This window comes from Vulpes vulpes, chromosome 14, assembly GCF_048418805.1.
Source record: "Vulpes vulpes isolate BD-2025 chromosome 14, VulVul3, whole genome shotgun sequence".
Lineage (NCBI taxonomy): Eukaryota > Metazoa > Chordata > Mammalia > Carnivora > Canidae > Vulpes > Vulpes vulpes.
This window is the reverse complement of record NC_132793.1, coordinates 139,316,447-139,335,088: the sequence shown is the minus strand read 5'-3', so window position 1 is coordinate 139,335,088 and position 18,642 is coordinate 139,316,447. Positions and strand designations below refer to the sequence as shown.

General features: G+C 34.8%; 1 protein-coding gene across 19 annotated transcripts in view; it reads right to left on the bottom strand.

The window, feature by feature from the left end:
- Positions 1-18,642, bottom strand: part of LCORL (ligand dependent nuclear receptor corepressor like) — a 159,277-nt gene that overhangs the window by 32,162 nt on the left and 108,473 nt on the right. For 12 of the 19 annotated variants that reach the window (XR_011997237.1, XR_011997238.1, XR_011997236.1 and 9 more), the window contains one exon: positions 44-137. The exons of 5 other annotated variants lie outside the window; for them this stretch is intronic. Coding sequence is in view for 10 of the 14 variants with exons in the window: in XM_072738013.1 (XP_072594114.1) it covers positions 44-137 (94 nt within the window). In the remaining 4 variants the exon portion in view is untranslated. Of the gene's footprint in view, positions 1-43; positions 138-8,365; positions 11,560-18,642 lie in introns of those variants that run through there. 2 more of the 19 variants (XM_072738017.1, XR_011997240.1) reach the window with 2 other exon arrangements.

Below are 18,642 nucleotides of genomic sequence, written 5' to 3'. Positions count from 1 at the left end.
ATTGTATATTAATATTAAATCATGTTTCCTAGATATTGCTTACCCAGCCATTGAATTTTCAGAAGAAGGATCACATATGGATGACTCTTCAGATTTTATGCTGGTTTTCTTTGTAGAGAGATCTAACACTCCATCCCCTATAATTTTTGCAAGAGAAAAAACTTTATATTTGTGACAGGTAGGTAATCCTTACATTTTAACATTTCATATTTCGCTGATCTACTAATCCATGACCTAAAAATTAACATTTGTATTTGACATGTGGCCGTTACCAACTCATCTTGTGGTTTTAGCAACAGGACATGACTGGGAAGGCACTACATAGGAAAAAAGAATCGAGGAGGAGCTGGCACTGCCAAATGATATGAAGAAACAAACAGGCTGTGATATAAAATCTGTTTAAAATCAACCGTTGGTCACTTTTCCCATTGTTCTGCTGTGAACAGCCATTAACTGCTTATTCATGACTTTTTTCTACTCAAGGCTGCTCAGAGGATGCTTCGAGAAAATAGGAATGATGTAAGTTGTACAAAACAGAGATCACAGAAAAAATGATGATGAATAAGAGAACAATTATTAGCATTTACTAGGACTGGCAATATGTGGAACATATATTTAGGTAAACTGTGACTCCACATATAACCAATCTATTTCTTTTTAGAACTCACTATAAAATTTTACTATTTTACATAGCTGAAATGTATAACAATTGCATCATTGCCTTTGTAATATACTGTGTTTATATCTGTGATTGGATGAAGACATTACCTATAACAATATAACATTTTAGGAAAAATAGCTTGTTAGAAAACAACTGCCTAAGTATTTATTAAAATGTAGTTATTTTTATTACTATTATAATATTGAATTTACATAAATAAAACATGTTAATCTGACAAACTTAAGGATGGAAAAGAATAAAAATATACTATGAATTTGAAACAGAGCACTAAATAATACTATTTCTTTACTGATAGCTAAAAATTTGGAAATTTAAGTTATAAAGAATCATTATAAGAAAACAGGTTTAAAAAATATAAAAATTCAAGTTGGCTTAAAAAAACTCAACTGGGTTTTATTGTTACCGTGCAAATTTACCCAACACTTAGGTGGCCTGGCAAGATACAAAGACAAAAATAAAATGCCTCACTCATAACTTGCTATGTGTAATTCAATGATTTTATTGAGTGCCTACTATGTGCAAAGCACTATTTTAGGAATTTGGAAGCAGCAGTAATGAAGGCGTAAAAAGTACCTTTTGTCATGGTGCCAACCATGACCAATCAAGCATGTTATCTGGGGGAAAGCTTCTATCAGGAACAGTTTGTGCAAAGACTGTGATATGGAATCATTTTTGAAATGTCTGAGGAATAGCAACGAGGCCCAGGTGGCTGGAAGCCAGGCTGAGTGAAAAAGATCAGAAATGTAGGAAGGCAGATCACATTAGGCCTTGAAGGTCATGGTGAGAAATTTAAATTTAAATTTATTTATTTTAGTTTTTAAAAGATTTTATTTATTCATGACAGACACACACACACACACACACACACACACACACACACACAGGCAGAGACACAGGCAGAGGGAGAAGCAGGCTCCACGCAGGGAGCCCGATGCAGGATTCAATCCAGGACCCTGGAGTCATGCCCTGAGCTGAAGGCAGATGCTCAACCGCTGAGCCACCCGGGCATCCCTGAATTTTATTTTAAGAGAGACAGGAAACCCCCGGAGGATTCTAAGCATTAGACTGACACAATTTTAATTTATGCTTTTAAAGGATCAATCTGTTTTCTGGCAAGGGGGTAAAGGTGGAGTGGAGAAACCTGTTGGGAAAGGACTAGGGTATTCCTAAACTCTGGGCTTTCATACTTTGTTAAGTTGCCCCTGTTAGAAGACTCTTCATTCTTTCCTTCTATCCTCACACTCATCCTAATTCTCACCAAATCTTACTGGTCATTACTTACTTATTCAGTCATTCAGGCCACAACTTGGATTTGGGTGACTGTCACTATTCTAGGTTCCTACACTTGCAACACTTACCTATAATATTTGGCATTAAGCATGCTATATTCTAGTTGCTTATATATTTACTAGTGTTAGCCATGCAGACTATAAACTATGAGAAGGCAAAGACCATGTCCATTTTATTCACCCGTGTATCCCCACCGCCTAGAAGAGTGCCTGGCATACAGTAAGTGTAGAGTAAATATTTGCTGAATAGAATTTTGAAGAATTAAAAAAGGAGACTGGATAAGCATAAGGTACATAGTACCTTGAAAAATTGTTAAATGAAGCATCTTGCCCCAGGTTATCTGTTCAGCTCAATTTTTTAAAAATTTATTTATGATAGTCACAGAGAGAGAGAGAGAGAGAGAGGCAGAGACACAGGCAGAGGGAGAAGCAGGCTCCATGCACCGGGAGCCCGACGTGGGATTCGATCCCGGGTCTCCAGGATCACGCCCTGGGCCAAAGGAAGGCGCCAAACCGCTGCGCCACCCAGGGATCCCTCAGCTCAATTTTTTATGTTTTGTCTCCAACTCAGCTCAGCCCCTCAGGTTTCCCATGGATCCAATCACTTGCAGTCCCTCAAACATGCTACTCTCAAACTGCAGTACGTGGTTCCCTCTGCCTAGAATGCTCTACCTTTTCAACTTGTCAAACTCCTACTCATCCTTAAAGATCCATATGCCCCCAAGCAAAGCTGATTATTGTTTCCCTTGTGTTGACATTTATAACACTTAATGACACTTGTGACACTGTCTTGAATTACTGATTTTATATATATATATATATATATATATACACACACACACACACACACACACACACACACACACACACACATCTTTTTATCCCACAAAACTGAATCCTTCAGGTCAAGGATATTATTTATTTGTATTTCATAAGTAGTAGAGTGCTGTAACCTACTAAAAGAAATGAATATTGTCTTCTCCTTTACTATCTCATTTCTCTCCTTCAACAATTAAAAACTTTATTATTTCAAGACTTTATAAGATCATCTTCTTTAAAAACCATTACTACCTAATCCATATTCAGATTTACCAGTTTTTTTTTTAAAGATTTTATTTATTTATTCATGAGCCACAGAGAGAGGGGCAAAGACACAGGCAGAGGGAGAAGCAGGCTCCCTGTGGGGAGCCCGATGCGGGACTTGATCCCGGGACCCTGGGGGATTACAACCCTGAGCCAAAGGCAGATGCTCAACTACTGAGCCACCGAGGTGCCCCAGATTTACCAGTTTTGATCCTGCTCATATTTTACATAGTATATAGCACATAAAACACACTGTCCATAAATCTGTTATTCCTAGTCAATGTTACAAAATGAATTAATGAAATTTCTCCAATTCTTTTTTTTTATTTTTTATTTTTTATTTTTTTATTTATGATAGTCACACAGAGAGAGAGAGAGAGAGAGAGAGAGAGAGACAGGCAGAGGGAGAAGCAGGCTCCATGCACCGGGAGCCCGACGTGGGATTCGATCCCAGGTCTCCAGGATTGTGCCCTGGGCCAAAGGCAGGCGCCAAACCGCTGCGCCACACAGGGATCCCAAATTTCTCCAATTCTATACTCTTTTAGACTTTTGATATAATTTAAAGTTAATTAGTCCACAGACCAGAAATAAGAAAAGGAGGTACAGGGAACAACTCCTCTCTCTCCTTTACATTAACTATGCCTACTTGTCTATTGCTCTCTAGTTAGGGCAGTAAAGGCATTCTTGTCCTTTTGGGGCCATTCTTAGACACATGGCCCTGGTTAGGGATAATTTTAATCTTAAGGATGAACTAAACCTAAGTCTTATTCCATCTTTAAGAGAGCTACCCAAATCAGGTTTATACTCCTGATTTCTTTTCTTTCAGAACGCTAAACAGTGACCGAGGTGAGAGATGCTTTCACTTTTTCCCCACAGCCTTGTCTCCATATCTAGGCTACCTATGTTAAAAGCTTTGCTCTAGAAATATTTGCTAACTTAAATAACACACTATCGTTATCTAGTGAAGACAGAAAATATACCCCTTCAACATATTTCTACCACACAGTAAAATTATGTAATCAATGAACATTTGTGTAGTGAATACAAGATACATAAATATATAAATAAAGAACTTTAAAAGAAATTTTAGTTGTCACAGAAAATCTCACTTTCTGTTAGCAGTGCTTTGGCCTATAGTAAAGTATTTTGCTGATATCCTTACTTCTTTATACACCATAAAAGCTTGAGCTCAAGAGCTAGAAAAATCACAGAGTTATTTCTAGGGCTGTCCAAATTAGAAAAGCAAAACCAGTAAGAGAAGGGGAGAGACAGCCTGGGAAGGCTTGAGAAAAAGAAAGATCAGTAATGGGCTTAATGGGCATTTTCTTGCTCCTGCTGATTTAGATCTAGCTGAAGTGATTACCTCTACGAGCATCACTCCTTCACACTGGAGACAGCACATCATAACTAGATTGTTTTGCGTGCATATACTTCCAAAGTACTAATGATTAACCTAATGGATAACTAAGCATATTTTTAAAAGATTTTATTCATTCATCTGAGAAAGACAGGGAGAGAGAGCAAGTGAGTGAGCATAAGCGGGGGCAGGGAGGGCAGAGGGAGAGGGAGACGCAGGCTCCTGACCAAGCCGGGAAACCAACACAGGGCTCAGTCCCAGGACTGTGGAATCACGACCTGAGCCAAAGGCAATACTTAACCACTCTGGTGCCCCCTTTTTAAGGATTTTATTTACGAGAGAGAGAGAGAGAGAGAGAGAGAGAGAGAGAGAGAGAGAATATATGAGCGGGGGTGGGGGACAGAGAAAGAGAGACAAGCAGACTCCCCGAGGAGGAGGGAGCCTAACTCAAGGCTTGATCCTAGGACTCTGAGATCATGACCTGAACCAAAGTCAGACGCTTGACCAACTGAGCCACCAAGGCGCCCCCAAAACTGAACACTTATTATGTTCCAGGACAATATAAAGTAAGTAGAAGACAAAGAGACTGAAATTTATTTACTATTCAACTACTGGTAGGTACTTAGGTTATTTGTGTTTTACACTATTACAAGCAATTCTGAAATGAAAGTCTATTTAAATGTCGTCTTGTGCTCATGTATAAGAATTTTTTTTTTTTTTAAATATACACCTAGTAGTGTAAATGCTGGATTTACATTTTGGAATTTAGTAGATACTACCAAACTTCTTTACCATATCCTTGATGACATTTGGTATTGTTGAGATTTTAAATTTTTGCTAATCTGGTAAGAAAAGCAAATTATAGGAATAAATTAACAAGAGTGCACTTAGTATGCATTAATGTGAATTTTTAAAGCACACAAAATTATTTTACTTATAAATGCATAATAGGTTTTATCAAAGGTTGCTTCTAAGATGTAAACAAAAGGATTTGATAGTTCCTTAAGAGAAAGCACATCAGAGGCAAACATGATCAAATAGTGACAGGAACATTACTATTTCTACATACTTGGAAATTACCTAATAATAAATACAAATTATTCCCATTTACTTGTTAATAGACTTGGTCTTAACACTACAATTTACTTATTTTTGATCAAACACTAATGCAGAATGCATACAATTATTATTATTATTTTTAATGATTTTATTTATTTATTCATGAGAGACACAGAGAGAGGCAGAGACACAGGCAGAGGGAGAAGCAGGCTCCATGGAGGGAGCCTGACGCGGGACTTGATCCCGGGACTCCGGGATCACGCCCTGGACCGAAGGCAGGCGCTAAACCACTGAGCCACCCAGGGATCCCCCTAAAATGTATAGAATCAAAGAGAGGCCTTTCAACGAGGTCAGGCAATTGTATATATTACACTACCAGACAGAACTTAAAATGGACTGATCTTTGAAAAACCAAAACCATGCCTAATAAGCTGGGCAATTTCTTGATACCAAAGCTTTATTGGGTTAGTTTTATATTTAGAATTCACCTTCTGTTAAAATCAAGATTTGAATTTTCATTTACAGATTTTTCAGTTCCATATTTTCATGTAAATTCCCGACCAAGGATCTATTCAAAGCAGACAAGTGCAATTGTCACAACACAGAGTTGTTTTTTCACCCCTCCAAGGGGACCATTCTTTCTCATCTCTCATCTTATGGCCTTTGTCCATTCTTTAAAGTATGCTCTCTGTTCTCTTGGCCTGACAAGTTAATTTCTACACATCTTTCAGGACCATCCATCCCATCAAATGCTTTCCTAATTTTCCCCACAATACCCTTTATATTCTTCTATGCTGTATATTAAGATGTGTTATTAGTTTAGTACCTAAAGTCTAATGGGAGAGTTAGTAACTATTTTTAAAATCCATTTAAGATTTATATGTAATTAAGCATAACTACCTGGCCGATCTTCTCACCAGACTCCCTCCCTAAGCCAGGGCCTGGAAGGAACAGTACCTCAATACAGATTTATTCAGTGACTCATCAATGACTTGCTCTGTTTGTCACAACAGTCAGCATTGCATACAACAGACTCAAACAGTCATGCAATCAATGAACTTTGTTCCGCTAGTCAGAAATAACAACACAGTCAAAATGCTGACATCTATATGGGAGAGAGGGTTAGTTTCACACAGAAAAATTCTGCTCAAGAATGGTTTCTATATTTTTTTTAGGTTTTAATAATCATATAGATTTTTCTTCAGAAATTGTCAAGACTGATGATCACTAATCAATTATGAATATTAACTATATTACAAACATATTAACTCCTCACAATACTATTGGCCTTCAGTTGCTGTTCAAGATAAATAATGAAGCTCAGTCCATACAGCAGCATGAGTCTGAGATAAAAGGTCTTTGAAACTACATTATCTCTCATCAATATTAAATATGTAAATATTAGTAAGAGTCACTACATGAAAGCAAGTAAATTTTAATGAGGAGAAAATATCACATACATTTTGTTATCTAGAAGGGAAGAATATTCCAAATTAAATTTCATAGAAATGGCAATTACTAGCAATAAAGCTTTAATCAAAATCAACGCTACTTAAAAGTTAGTAATTTTTTATGCAAACTGCAAACTTATGTTAACAGCCTTAATAAATACCTTAAAGCTATTTCTACCTTTTTAAATGGGTCTTGTCTTTAAAAAAAAAAAAAGGTTTATGAAAGAGAGAGTGCACACGTGCGTGAGTGTGCACAGGTGGGGAGGGGCAGAGGAGGAGGAAGAGTGAGAATCACAAGCAGACTCTGCTGAGTGTGGAGCCTCATGTGGGGCTTGATCCCATGACTAGAGACCACGACCCAAGGAAACCACAGGTCGGACGCTCGACAGACTGAGCCACCCAGGCGCCGCAGGTCTTGTCTTTCTTTTATGCCCTCAATGTCCTAGTCAGCCTCTGTGGAGTCAGACTCTTTCTGGTCTTAACTGTACCCTTTAGGAGATTCCTATGCTGTAAATTATTAATTCATTTATATTTGGCTGATTTCTAGAAAATATTAGTAACTCACAAACAATCTAAATACATAAAAATAGTATTTTTCTATAGTACACATAAAGTGTGAAGCACTACCTAAGAGTATTAGGTATCTTAACCCATTTAGTGCTTATACAACCCAATACATAAATACGTTTCCCTAATTTGCAAACTTTAATGACACAACTGAAAGTGAAAGAGAGGTTAACTATCCTGCCCACGGTCACACAGTTGTAAGTAGCAAAAATGCCATTCAAACTCAGACAGCCCTGTACCAGAAACTACATTTTAACTACAATTCTAATCTGCGATGTTTTGAAAAGAAAAATCACAATGTTGGTAATGGTGCAATAAACATAGCATGGTCAAACATTACTAGTTCAGGAATACAACCCTTTTGGAAACATTACAGCAATATGTCATCACAAATCTTAAGAATGTTCATACTTTTCTTAAATGTTCACACTTTGAAGAAAATATTTAACATGAAAATGTCATGTACAAAGATATACCAAAGATTTTAATATTACTGATCAATACAATTTTTACAGCCCCATATAATTAAAAAATGGTTATGTAAATCATAGTAGTTTCACTTGAGAATTAAGTCTACGTATCAGTTAAGGTAATTAATAAAACACTGAACATTGTGCAACTGCTATTACAAAGTTTTTAAAAAGGAGGATATAAACTTGAATAAAAATATAGAAAATGAACCATAAAAAAAAGCCAAAAAATCAAATATAGAATAAAACCTGGAAGTAAATATACCACATGACAACAGTGCTGATCTTTGATGAGGATCTGATTAGTAAAATATGTGTGTGGGCACATACCTGCATACATATAACTTATTAACTCAAATTTACTATAAAAACTTATTAACACAGTAATACCAAAGTATAAGATTCCCTTGGATTACCCAAATTTTATTTTTAAATTGTTTTTGATGTTACTGATTTAACCACTGAGTTGAAGTTCCAGAGTCCTGGGGGAAATAACCAATAAAATATCAGAGTAGCATATCAATTAAGTTTTAACATTGGTTTTGGTTTTTCCTTCCCTTATTTGCCTCCTTCTACAAGCAAGCATGTTTTTAAAAGGGAAAGTTATAGCCTTCCCAAAATGGTTTACTTAGTGCATATATAGCTGAAACCCATAGAATTCATTAATTTACTATTTATTAGTAATAAAAGGCAATATAAATTAAAGTGCTTATCGTGAATTTAGGATGCAAAAATTAATTAAGGTCTCAGTACTTCCACCAAATACTGAATTGAAACAAAATTTCATAAGGCTTCAAGTCGATACTTAAGAAACATTTTCAAAAACAAGTTCTCTTTTTTACCCCATGTATTGCACTACCTTATTCTATAAGTTCAAATTTTAACCAAACATTTTACTAAAATGTGCGATATTTACTTATTACAACAATATCACACTGGAAGACTTTACATTTGTTAACCATACATTTGATAGTCTCTATCATGTATATTCAAAAATGATTTATATTTTTAAAAACTTTTTATTGAAATATGACATTCGTAATAAAAACACAAGTATACAGTTTAATGAATTTTCATAAACTATAGTCCTATATAAACAGCATCTAATTATGACCATCAACCAAGAGACACCCCCCCCCACCCTATCTGCCTCTGATCACTAACTCACTACCATCCCCACTATCTTGACTTCTAACAGCTTTATGCATGCGCACCTTGTTGCAGCAACTTTACTTCTAGGAATACATGTGAAGTAGAAATCGAGTACAAGGTCTTAGCTCAAGCAGGCTTACTTACATATCTAAAGACAGAATGAAATATGTGATCGTTCCACAAAATATAATACTATTCAGCTAAGTGATTCTGTATTAAAGTATTTAGTAACAAGGATGTTTAAAAATATTATTTTGAAAAAACACAAGTTGCAGAGGATTGTGAAGCGTATGATTTGTGGGAGTGAGCTCTGGGAAGACAAAGAGAGAGTGAGTGTATGTATTTCCTCCCAGAAGAAACTGGATTGAAAATTTAACAGGAGCAGTGACTGCTGGGTAGGTAAGAAAGGATAATTTTTATTTTCTTCATTTGCTTATTTATTTTCTAGTTTTCCTATAACACTTGGCTTTTATAATTCATTTATTCAATTAATACTTATTGAATGGATACAATATGCCAGTCCTTTTTTAAGGCACACAGGAAACAGGTAAGGGAATACGATAGAAAATGTTCTGCTTTCATGGAACTTACATTCTAGAGGGGAAGACAAAGAAAAGATAAACAAATCAATAAAAAAAAGTCACAAGGTGTTAGGACTTATAATGAAAATAAAACACAGTAATAGGACACAGTAATAACAATGGCAAGTGGAAGTTACTATGCTGGAACAAATGATGGGGCAAAGCCTCTGAAAAGGTGATCCACTCTTTTTAAAAAAATAAATTTTATTAAGATAAATTCAAACATGTAAGAATATAGAATGATTCCCCCTTATATCCTCTCTTCAGTTTGATCAATTACCTAGATTTTTGCTATACTTGCTCCATTTATCCCTATTAAGTATTTTATAGCTAATTCCAGATGTTACGTCATTTCTGTGGCATGAAACTTTAAAACATAAACATTTCCACATATAACCATACCAATTCTTTGCTATGGTCTAAAACTTGGTTTGTACTGAAATTCCCTCCAGTGAGTCTTCAGGACACTGACTTTGTTTTTTAAGTTTATTACTTATTATTTACTTATTATTACTTAAGTAATCTCTACACCCAACGTGAGGCTCAAACTCAAAACCCTGACATTAGAAGTCACGTGGTCTTGCAACTGAGCCACCCAGGTGCCCCAACACTGACTTTTTGAAGAAGCTAGGTCATGGGTACTAATGGATAACATTTTACATTACGGTTTGTTCTGTTTCCTGTGGTGTCCTTTCCTTTGTTCTATGTCCCAATAACTCTGATAAACTTGGAATTAACTGTAAAGCAAATGGTTCTCAAACTTTTGGATTTCATTTCTTTTTACTCTTAAGAAATACTATGGATCACAAAAAGCTTTTGTTTAGATGAGTTACATCCATTGATATTACCATATTATATAGAAATTAAATAGATAAATTTAAAAAATATTCTTGATAACAATAACTTTGTTAATGTTTTTAAAAACATTTTAAAGAATAACATTTTCAAAGTAAAATAGATTTTAAAATAATTTTGCATATCTATATAATGTCTAGCTTAATATAAGATAGCCATATTGTCATATATGCTTCTCTATTCAATATATTTAGATATACTAGTAGTCTCTGGTGGACTTCATTATATACTTGTGAGAGAATGAGAGTGAAAAGGACAAATAATATTAGTATTAGTGTGACCCAGGGTATCTGAAAAAGTTTCAGGGGCTCCAAGAGCTTTCTGAACCATATTAGAGAACCACTGGCCTAAAGAACTGCTTGGATTCCTTTTCAATGTTTTTGGCAAGAGTACTTCAAAAGTGATACGACATATGATGTGGCACATAAAATCTAATCTCAATAATGCTCAAGCGATCAGTGTGTTCTGATGGTGATAATTTGACCCTGCCTCCATTGTACAGTTCCCGAAATGACCTCTCGTCTAATAAGTTTTATTTTCTGATGATGATGTTTGATGCAATTCTCTTATTAGGAGCTGCAAAATATTAGTATTTTTAGTCTTCCATATTTATTAGCTGGAATTCTTCTTTAAGAATCTTCCTTAAATGATGGCTATTTGGTCCTGAAATACGATTTGTTTAAAAAGAAAGAAAGATGAATGCTTAACTTTTTCCTTTAATTGCTCATTTGCACAGTAAGGAGTTGGTACACTGTGTACCTTCAGTGTGGACTAAAGACTTTGATTATTATAAACTAATGGATTTTAAAACATTCAGCATGCTTCAGTTACAATTGTTCTTCGTTTTGATGCTCAAATGTTCTCTTATTGGCCAATGGGGAACCCTTAACATTGGCTTCTGTATTCTGTTGACAAATTAGTCTTTGGAGCTTCCTTGCTTGCTGGCACAAGATGTTCTAGGCTCATTTTGTACATTTTCTGATCCAGACCAGGATTGCAAGGAGGCCAGATTCCTTTTAAAGGAAAATAGTGTTTAGAGATCATGATCCAGGTATAGGTTCAATTGAAATGTCACTGCTTTTAGGGTACTTCAGCAGTCAGACTAGGAAATACATATTTTTGAAGAGAAAAAAAATTTGTGAATTTGCATTGACATTTCCAAACCACATGTAATATTACAGGGTTTTTACTACTCTGATTTTATTCGTTTTTCTTTTCTTACCCTAGAAATCTTGTTTCCCTAACAATGTTACATGATTATATATTTATCGTTTAAAGAACAAACGGGCAATATTATTACTAATATTACCAAAAGGATTTCTTTAAAGCACTCTGTCCTTAAAATATCCTCTACTAAGAATGCACAGTCAAAATATGGCTTATAGACATATAAGAATTATAGACATAAATTCTTTCCTCAGTGCCAATATGTTACTAATATAATGCAGCCAGGATTTGTTTGCTACATTCTTTCTCAAATTTTAAGGATTGCTTTATTTTAAAAAATGTATATTCTTTGGAATATGTAGGATATTTACATAAACAATATAATAAGGTCCATTCACAGCATTTTCATCCCGTCCCGTCTGCCTCATCCTACTTCATCCCTTTATAGGTAACCATGCTTTTAATTTTTATCCCTTACTGCTTTTTTTGCAAATGAGAATATATTTCCAACCCTTTGCTATTATAAAGAATGTGCTCAAGTGTATAATCTTGAATACAATACGTAAAACAGAGAGACAGAGAGGTGGGCAGGGACAAGATCTTAGAGAAGCCATACAAGTCATGGAAATAAATTTAAATTTTGTTTTTCATATATTAGAAAACTAAGAGGAAGATTTTAAATATAGAAGTAATGTAAGTTTTACTTTTATTCAATCTGAGAATGAGAACACAATTTTGTCAAACTGATAACTTCAAAAGTTGTATTAAGGTATACATTATGAAAGATATCTCTTTAGAGGGAAAATAGAAGAAAATTACAGAGAAAACTAAAGTCCACTGTATTGTCACTTAGAAACCATGTGGTGCTACAGTGGCCAATTTTATACCAAACTCTAACAAATATTCAGAAAAAATGTAACGGTTAGAAAGAAGTTAATCTTTTCTTTCTCTTGCTCCCCACTCTCTTCCTTTCCTTCTTTTTTAGGCTTCATACAGCTAATTACGTTAGTCAAGTGACGGTTTGTTTACATGGGAACATTAAGGAACATCTGACTGTAAAGTGCATGGCTATTTGTTTGTGATATTCCTTATAAGACAGAAAACCAAAAAAAATCCAGTTCACACATTCTGTGACAATTATATTTCTTGACACTCTATAATCTGACTTTATAGAAAAAGCTTTGAATAGTCTCCTGATTTTTAAGTAACTGAGGCAATCTTCATACAATTCCTCAAACATAACTGATTTGTTCCTGCTTCTTTTGATTTCTGGTACTTTTGTCTTTGATATTTTTTCTGCCTGGAATGCCTTGCCCTCAGGTCTTCATATGCTCAAACTCATTTCCTCAGGGAGACCTTCCTGACCATCTTACCTAAAATAATCCTCCCAGTCACTCTTGATATCTTGCTTATCGATTCTTTTGTAAAATTAGGGGCAAACAGACAGGCATATTTCAAAAATGTTACAACTAATTCTGGAAATGCAAAACGTAATAACAAATTAGAAACTCAAGATACTTAAGCAGTAATTAGAATAGCTCAGGAGAGAATTAGTGAATTTGGAAATTGTTCTAAATACCCTAATCAGGATGCAAGAAAAGGAGACAAAGAGGTGGAAAATATAAGAGAATATAGGTGATACAGAGGATAGAATGAGAGGATCCAAAATATGTCTTATTAGATTCTGACAGGTGATAAAGTGAGAGGTATAGTAATTTGAAAAGATAATGGCTAAGAAAATCACAACTGATGAAAGACATTTGTCCTAAGTCATAGAAATCATGATTACCCATCAGAATAAATAAATCTATACCCAAACATATTCAAGACAACCTGCAGAACACTATAAACAAAACACACAAAGAGAAAGAGAGCTGCTGAAAGTACACAGTATGAAGATCACCTATAAAGGAAAGCTTATTACTTGCAGTTATAGCAACAATGGAAGCCAAGACATTCTTGAGAGTAGTTCTGACAAAACGATAATTGTCAGCCTAAACTTGTATACCCAGAAAAATTATCTTTTAAGAACATACATTAAAAAAAAAAGAATGAGAAACTGAAGAAAACCTGGGAATTTATTATCAATAAAATTAAGAGAATTCTGTTTATTAAAAGAATTTCTGTTCCCAAAGGAAAATCTGAGCTATAGGAAGGAATAGTGGGCAAAGGAAAAGGTCATCATATATGTAAATCTAAACAAAAATTGATGATATGAAATAAATAGTTAAAATGCTTAAACTGTGGTGTCATAAAAAGAGAACCAAAGCACTGATAAAACAGCTCTATGCGTTGGGATAGATGGCAACTTAAAATGCTCTAAATTCTGTATATTAACTGTTCAGCTAATTACACACTTAATTTCTAACGTAACCAACTAACGGAACAGCAATAAAGTATATAACTTCAAAATCAGCAAAGAAAAAAAAGAAGTAAAGGGAAAAACACAACCTAAAATAAAATAATGTAGGGGGAAAAGTTTTAACACACAAGATGCACAAAATAAGATGATGGAAACAAATGATGCTATGAGAAAATATAATAAGAGACCCAAACTAAATTTTGGTGGGAATTAATAGAAACGTGCTCACATGTGTACATGTACATGTATGTACATGCAATTTAGGAGGTATGGGGAGGTTTTCTTAGAGAAGTGATGTTTAAACCACCTGGAAAAAAAAGAGTTATGTTTTATGTAGAATAAATTGGTGGAGGTAGAAAGTGGCTTCTACAGAGAGGCACCTGCACGTGTGAATGTTCTAAGGCCAGGCTATACAACATATTGAAGAAAATGAGGGATAGCGAGCATGAGGACCAAAACGAGAGCCACAGGATGTGGCTGGTAGACAGCAGCTGGATCTTGTTCAGGATTTTAGATTTTATCCTAAGGACAATGAGAAGCCATTAAAAGGTCTTATTTATTTATTAAATTTTTAAAAAAGATTTTACTTATTTATTCATGAGAGACAGAGAGAGGCAGAGACACAGGGAGAGGGAGAAGCAGGCTCCATGCTGGGAGCCCGATGTGGGACTCGATCCTGGGCCTCCAGGATCACAATCTGGGCTGAAGGCAGGTGCTAAACTGCTGAGCCACCCAGGGATCCCCCCATTAAAAGGTTTCAAAGCGGATGAGTGGTATGCCTTGATTTGGGATTTTTAAGTATCACCTGTTTCTTCTATCCCTACAGTCGGAGAATATTAGATTGAAAGGCACATGGAGTAATCTAGATAGATATGTTTTATTCTTCAGGTTTAATAAAATATGGTATTATATTAAGCATAGAACATAACATTTCTTCCATGTCTTTAGCTTTCAAAAACGAAAGCTTAGCACTAAAAAACAAGATAGATAATTTTATTGACTTCATTAGTGAATACATAAATACCTTCTGAACTGAACTATAGAAACTGTTCAGTATTTTCCTAACAGAGTAACAACAGGCTCCATTTATAAATGGCATAAACATAACATCATAAAACTATAATTGGCTCTCTTAATTACAGTTTAACATCTCAGCTGACAACTTCACCTACTGTAATCTCAGCCAAGAAACCAGACTAGTAGTGACAGTAGCAGAGGCAAAGGATACTTAGTAATACTAAACATATCACTGAAAGTCATAGAAGTTATTCAATGCAGTCTCCCAAATGCTCACTTGAAGCCTATCTGATATTAGTTTCACACATAATTTTGATTTTTTAAAAATCTTACTCAAATTAGGAGATGTGATTTCCAAAGGTTAGCCTGCCGGTAGCAGTTGTAGTAGTAATTTCTGAATTTTTTTTTTACTTATCTGTTGCCAATTAGCTTGAGGGGAAATGTGAAGATATTACAAGGCAGTGCAATAACTAATGTTCATCATGACACTTAATGTTTCATATGTTGTTTAAGAAAGTATTAACATATTTTCCATTTAAAATGTTTAAAATAAAAAATTTCACTGCTAAAAAAATCATAAATCCAATGATCAAGTCTCAAGTCCCATTTTAGTTATCAGTAATATTTGAAAACAATGAAGATTTTTAAGCCAATAAAACCAACATGTCAAAGGTATAGTATAGGGGAAAGAAAGATAAACATGGAAACAACTGCAATGCAGTGAGAAATTTGCTATAAAGAAAGCTCTAGGAGAATATTCACTGAACCTCATTACAGAAATCTACACCAGCTGGGCCAATGACATGCTGTTTCATCTCTGCCCACATCTGATCTTTTGTATAGGACTGGTAAGATCTTCATGAGTATCACAATAATGATAAAGTCTGTAGGTTGCGTATTTCTTCCTGTACTTTAGAATTTAGGAGAAGTTTTTAGTTTGGCCCTAGATTAAAACTGAAAAATTTTTTAAAAAGACACGTGAATGACATTTTTAACTCAGTGTGCCAGGGCAAAAAAGAATCCTTAGTACAAGCAATGCATGACTTACTTCCTCCCAGATTCTGAGGCTCAGAGTATTTATACAAATCTGTATAAATGAAAGTGCACCAAGAAATATTTCTACTCTTTGAAACACGTGGTTAGAAAGTACAATGGAGAGGTAAATGGGAATGTTCCCCTCTGGGTAACTACATTTTAAGCTTGTCTAGAGTTTGTAGAAGAGAAGGAAAGGAAAATGAGGAATATGGAAATTGACTTTGAAAAAACAATTAAAGATGAAAAGATTTGCATGGAAAACAGAAGTTTAGAAAGACATAATAGTTTCTTTCTTTTTTTTTTTTTTTTTAATTTATGATAGTCACAGAGAGAGAGAGAGAGAGAAAGAGAGAGAGAGAGAGAGAGGCAGAGACACAGGCAGAGGGAGAAGCAGGCTCCATGCACCGGGAGCCCGATGTGGGACCTGATCTCGGGTCTCCAGTATCGCGCCCTGGGCCAAAGGCAGGCGCCAAACCGCTGCGCCACCCGGGGATCCCAACATAATAGTTTCAATAAATATTTACAGCACTAGTAGAAGGAGTAAATTTTCTCATATTGCTGCAGAGAGGAAAAGTCCCCTAAAGATTAGCATGGAAAAGAGAGGTCTTAGGGTTAATAATTTCTACACATTTTTATAGTACTGTTAAGTAAAATATTGTTGCAGACAGAAAAAATATAAAACAAAAGGCAGATGTTTCAGAGATATGAGCTTAATTATCAGAGCTCTCAAAGATTTTTGGCAAGTACTTATTATCAATCAGCGACTGACTTACCATCTCCTATATGATAGACCAAAAGAACCCTATATTGGGGCAGAGACTGGGTAGGATATTCTTTTGAGTATCTTTTTCTTGGTTTATATAGCTAATTCTGTTCTGACAAGTGTTTTTGCCTATTTTTCTACATGGTTGTATTTTTCTCATTCACTTTAGTTTTGTTCTGTTAGTTTCTATTTGCTCATTTAATTTGATAAACATTTTTTATTATAAATGGTTGCCAGGTGTTATCAGTTATAAATACTGTCTTCATTTTAGCCTTGAATTTTCACTCTGTTCATAGTGATTTTCATAATACTTAAGCTTATCCCAATAGGGTCAAATTCACAAAATTGTTGTACAGATTGTTATTCTTGCATCTTAAGAAAGTCTTCCTTATTTTGAGTTCGTTAGGATTTAATCCTAGATCTTTTCTGTAAGTTTTTCCTTTCACATTTAGCTGCTCTTTAACCCACTGGAATTACTTTTGTGAGTGGTGTGACGTAGGAATCTTTTTTTTTCCCTTTGGTCCCACATGATTAACCAGTTGCCCTGGAACCATTTATTCAAGAGGCCATCCTTCCCAGTGATATAGAATGACATCTCTACCTTATACTAGATTCCACTAATGTCTGGAGAGCTTCCAGCTTGCTCATATGTTCTACTGATATGTATATGGCCAATAGCACCGTGTTTTAATTGTACTGCATTAAGTCTTGATATGTCTAGAGTGACTCCCTCAAACACCTCGACTTACTAATGCTTAGCTCTTTCAGAATTGCTCATAAATTTTAGGATTGGCAGGTCATTTTTCACAATAAACCCACTGAGAATTTGACTGGAATGACACTAAATCTATAAGCATATTAAGGATGAAATGCTATCTTTTAGAGCCTGCCCGTTCATTTAAAATATAATTGCTTATTTTGAGAGTCTCATTTTGTAGCCTTCAAAAGTATCATGTTTTCCGTAAGGTTTGGAATAGTTTATTAGTTTCATTTTTGGTGTTTTGGTGCATTTCCTGCTTTTGTTGCTACTGTCGAGATTTTTTAAAAAACTGGATGGTCTAGCTGGGTGGTTGCTGATTTGCAGTGATATATACTGATCTTGTGAGCAGTACCTTTTCTGAACTTTTTACCAGTTCTAAAAGTTTACCTATTCTTTCATACTTTCTACATACACAACCACATTGTTTGTAAGCAACCACAATTTTATTTATTCATTCTTTCCTTGTAAGATATTATTGCTTAATTTCATACTTCTATTTTTTTTCTCATCATGCTACTTAAGTCAGGCCCTCTTACGGTCTGGTGATATATAAATTGGTGATAGTGTGCACTGTTGTCTTGTTCATTACTTTAAATCATCAGGATGTGATATTTTTGGTAGTGGCAGTGCTCATTTAATTTGATAAACATTTTTTTATTATAAATGTTTATTATAAATGTGTCAGCTTTTGTAGAATTTTTCTCTATCAAGATGATATGTTTCTTTTCTGTTTTGGCAATGTGGAAAATCATAGAGGTTTTTCAACTGTGGAATCATACATGCCTCACTGTCATTATTTACTATGTTTTTATACTCACTATATTTAACTTGCTAATACATATTTAGGATTTTTTGCACCTATGTCTGTAAGTAAAACTGGTTTGTAACTTTTTTTCTTTTGCTTTTTTGGTCTGGTTTAGATATAAAAATTATACCAATATTTCTCTTTTCTATTCTTTAGAATAGAAAAGACAGAAATTGTCTGTTGCTTT